Source organism: Nestor notabilis, unplaced genomic scaffold (assembly GCF_000696875.1).
Source record: "Nestor notabilis isolate BGI_N333 unplaced genomic scaffold, ASM69687v1 scaffold6490, whole genome shotgun sequence".
NCBI lineage: Eukaryota > Metazoa > Chordata > Aves > Psittaciformes > Psittacidae > Nestor > Nestor notabilis.
The window spans coordinates 60,269-64,644 of record NW_009909649.1 but is presented as its reverse complement, the minus strand read 5'-3'; the positions used below and the strand labels follow the sequence as shown (position 1 = coordinate 64,644).

The 4,376-nt window shown below is 46.5% G+C and overlaps 1 protein-coding gene across 1 annotated transcript in view; it reads right to left on the bottom strand.

Annotated features, from left to right (window-relative positions):
• Positions 1–2,075: 2,075 nt before the first annotated feature.
• Positions 2,076–4,376, bottom strand: part of TLR4 (toll-like receptor 4) — a 5,282-nt gene continuing 2,981 nt past the window's right edge. The window contains exon 3 of the mRNA XM_010014853.1: positions 2,076–4,369. Within this exon, the coding sequence (XP_010013155.1) occupies positions 2,110–4,369 (2,260 nt within the window). The 3' untranslated portion in view covers positions 2,076–2,109. The remainder of the gene's footprint in view (positions 4,370–4,376) is intronic.

The window sequence follows — 4,376 nt, the reverse complement described above, 5'->3', positions numbered from 1 at the left end:
GTTTACAGAGTGAAAGAGTGAGGGAGAGCTGCAGCTTCAGTGCTCCTCAATTCAGGGGCAGGAACTCCCACTCCATTTCAGTTTATCTCTTTTGTTTTCCAATTTAACTCATAGCTGCTGACATCCAGGCTAATATTTGCTTTGTCCTCCATGCTCTCCTTTGGCCTCAATCCAGGGAATCTCAAGCTGTGCCCTGCTTTACTGCATCCCTTCCCCAGCTCCAGCAACCTCTGCCCCTGGGTGAGGAGGAGGGATGATGACGATGCTGGCAAGATGCAGTGCTCAGGACCTGTCAACCCCAGGAGCACCAGTGCACCTTGGGAGTTGCTGCAACAGAGCTTAGCAAATGCCAAACAAACTCACTGTGAGTGAATGCAGCATCAAGCTTGGTTTTATTAAAGCTTCGTCTGTTGGGTCACAAGGAACCTTAGAGAGGGCTGTGGGTAGTGTTATCTGGCACAGCACAGAGGGAATTCTGGTTCAGCTTTTGCTGAACCAGCCCTAGAACCAGTTGTCCCTCTTTCTCCAACAGTGTCTGATGTTGATCTCACCCATCACTGGCTTCCAGGGAGATGTCACTGACTGGTGCTTTGAAAAGTGAGATGGATCAGGCCCTTCTTTCTGAATAAATATCAGATATGATTCAGCACTCAATTGTTTCTGTTTTATCTCTGTGGAACATCATTGATTATAGAAGGATTTGCAAGTTTAAAACTAGAGTAATTCAGTGATTAATCCCAACCAAAGCCTTTTGTAAATAGAGAGTAATACTCCAGCACTATTCAATATTCCACACATCAATGGAGTGCTCTGTAATATGATTCAATGGCATTTAGACTTGCCTTCCCTTTATTCAGGGCAGTGCTGGGCTACATTTAGTTTAGCTAAGCCAGGCTTTTCTCCTCTATCTCCTCTCCCTGGGAAATGTCAGGCACGTTCTCAGTGTAACAAAGGCACATCTCTCCCATCTAGTGACTGTCCTGCGCAAGGCAGCAGCTCAGGGAAGGGCTGACCACACATGCTGAGATGCACATCGGGACCACAGCATGATGGGGAGGAAGGAAGAGGAACTCTCAGCCTCATGACAGGGGCTGAACATACCTAAAGTCCATTTCAACCCATGGGCTGGAGTCTCCTATAGCTCCTTCCAACAGTGATTTAAAGCTGGTCCAGAGAGTGGAAAAGCTTATTCTAGAACTGGTTGGCTGTAAACATCAAACCATTTTTCTCAGGCTCAATCTTGCAGCCCCACACAGTATATCCAGAAACACTGGATGAGAAAAAGCAGTTGGAGCAACAAAACACCTTGATTTTAAGCATTTCTACTGCTTCTTCTGGTCCCACTGATTTTGAGAAAACCTCAAACCAATCTCTCAAATGCTGTAAGATCTGGATATAAATAAGAGCTCCAGGTGATGGAACCATTTGGGGGTTTCAACCTTTGGTCTTGGTCTAAAGAAAACTGAAATAAACCTGTTGGGGGAATTTTACCACCAAAAGCAACTTCCCCCCAACTGATGCCATAGCTGCTCAGCATCACTGAGGAGCTGTCAGCTGCTCGGTGCCTGCAGGACCCCCCATTTCCTTCTGTGCGGGTTTTCCTTATGGTGCCAAAGGAGGCAGACCCAAGACTTTCAGGATTTAAACCTTGTTTCTGTTTCCCATCATTTTTAGAGCCAAGCATCCTGTATCTTTTCTCTCCCCTGAGATCCTGGGGTCCACTCAAAGCAACAGACCCTGGAACTCCACCTTTAAATGGCCCCAGGACCCAAACCCAATTTCAGAGACACACAAATGACAGTAAGAGCAGTCCATCCATTCACCAACCCATCAGACCTGTGTGGATTGCTGGACCAGCTTTGGCTGACAGCTTCAGAAAAACATGGAGCTGACACTTGTGCAGCTCTTCCAACCATTGTCAGTCCTTAGCTTCCAAGTTCCTTTAAGAAAGGGTGACCAGCACAGCAGGTATTTCTGTAGTGCTTTCACAGTGCCTCCATCTACTTGCTCCAATGTACTCCGAACAGCCACAGAAGAACCATCTTCTGAGCACCAGCAGCCAGCCAAGACCAGGATGGGATACAGGAGAGAAGTGATCTCCCTTCCTCTTCACATGAGCTTTACCTGCTCGTGATTCCATTTTTTGCCTTCTAACAGGATTCCTGTCAGCTGCCTCCAGAAGATGTGCCTGCTTATCTCCTTGTTTTTCCACTCCAGGTAGGTGTTCCTCCTCAGGTATCGGGACAGCCCCAGCCTCTGCCTTAGCAAAGCCTTATTCACTTCTTCTAGTACAATCATGATGATTCCAGACTTTCCTTCAACCAGTTGCCAGGACTGGGCAATGTCAAACTCAAAGCTACACCACTTACTTTCCAGGAAGTCAGTAGAGATGACTGCAATGACATTTCTGCTACTCAGGAAACCTTCTTGGATGATATTGGTGACAAGGGGTACCCCCGGTAGGAAATCCCTGTAGTAAAGGCAAAAATGGAAGGGAGGTGTTCCTCCTTCTAAGGGTTCCACCAGCTCTTTGATCACCCATTCTTGGTCTTTGCTGGAGTGGATAACAAAGGCATCATAGGTGTCACCTCTTTCTGCAGAGTGTTTACACCCACTGAGTAGCAGCAATGAGTAGTAGAGCTGGAAGTAGTACTTGTAAATCAGGAAAAGGAACACTATTGCAGCAAGCAACATGATCACTGAGGATGCCACTGTGCTCACACGGAGCTGGCAGGAGGACAGATCAAAGCTTGACAGGGTCATGTTCTTCACATATACAGGTGTGTGGCATATCATGGACTCCTTGTTCTGCAGCAGCTCCTGCTTTTCCTTGATCCATTTCAGGAAGTTCTGGTACACACAAGAGCACTCAAAGAGGTTTTGAGAGATGTCCAACAGGACTAGACTATTAGGCAGGATTTCCAGGGCTGAGTCCAAGAGAACACTCAGCTGGTTGTTGCTGAAATCCAGGGCTGTGAGGGCTTGGAGGGGCTTGTAGACAACAGGATCAAAGATCAGTAGCTTATTATTGCTGATGTTTAGCTCTTTTAGTTCAGAGAGGGCATCAAATGTACTTTGGTCTACGTGTACTAATTGGCAACCTGAAATATCCAAGGTGTGGAGGTGGCTCAGGTTTTTGAAGTTGTTGGCTAGTTTGTTGTTCTCAAAGGAGTTGCCTGACATCTTCAGCACTCGCAAGGAGTTCAGGCCACAAAAGGTACACTGGGATTTAACGTGGGTTCTGGTGTGGGAAATATCAAGGTAAATGAGTTTTTGAAGAGATAGAAAGACAGGGTAGGAGCCAGGACCAAGTAACTTTGTGTGCTGAAAGTCCAAGTACAACAAGTTCTTCAGGTTAGTGAAATCCCCAGTCACACTGATGTCAGCATTGAAGCTGAGGTTCAAGTGTTTCAAGTTGGGACAGTTGCGGAACCTAGGGGAACAGCAGAGAGTGAAGGAGAGGCGATTCTCACTCAAATCTAGCACCTCCAGGTTAGTCAGGTCCTCAAATGTCTCCCGGAAGCTATTGAGGTGTTTGTTCTTGATAATACGAAGTACTCTCAGCTGCTTGAAAAGAGACAACTTCATGGCAGGCACTTCCTTAAACCTGCATTTCTTGCATTCCAGCTGCTTCACTTGTGAGTACATAGGAACCTCTGATATCTCCTCAAGAAGGAGGTTCACCAAGTGGATGCTGGAGACGTTGCCTATGCAGTTAAAAAGAGTGTCTGTGTTATCCTCAAAATCCCTGAAAGAGATTAAGACAAACTTTTGCATTTGTACCTGGCACAGTCCACTCAGGAGTCCGCTCTGAAAGTCCACCAGCCTCTGGTTGTCACTGAATTCTCCAACTATCAGTCTGCCAACCTGTAAACCAGTCAGGCCTCGAAGAGAAGACTGCATTGCACTGAAGTTCTCAAAAGCAGACCTTAGAACCAGCTCACCAAGGTGAATCTTTGTAAAGGACCCTGGCTCTATGCATTTTATGTAGTTCAAGGAAAGTACCAATGTGAGGTTGAGTCTGTTCACTTCCTTCAAGGCATCAAGGTCTCCTCTGGAGATATATGTGATCTTGTTAGAGAAAAAGCTCAGGTGCCTGAGAAAGGTCAAGTTGGCGAAATACTTGGGAAGCTTCAATGAAGCAATGTTGTTGTGGCCCAAATTCAGCTCCTGCAGGGTATGCAAGTGTCCAATGGGCAGGTCAGTCAGGGAGGTGATGTTGTTTTCCACCAGCACTAGCTTTTTCAGAGATGTTAAGCCATAGAAGGCTGCTGGCCCCAGGTCCTGGAGGGGATTGGCAGTTAGAATTAATGTGGAAAGTTTATGAAGACCCTTAAAGGAGTTATCTTCTATTGTCTGGAGGTGGCACCTGTGTG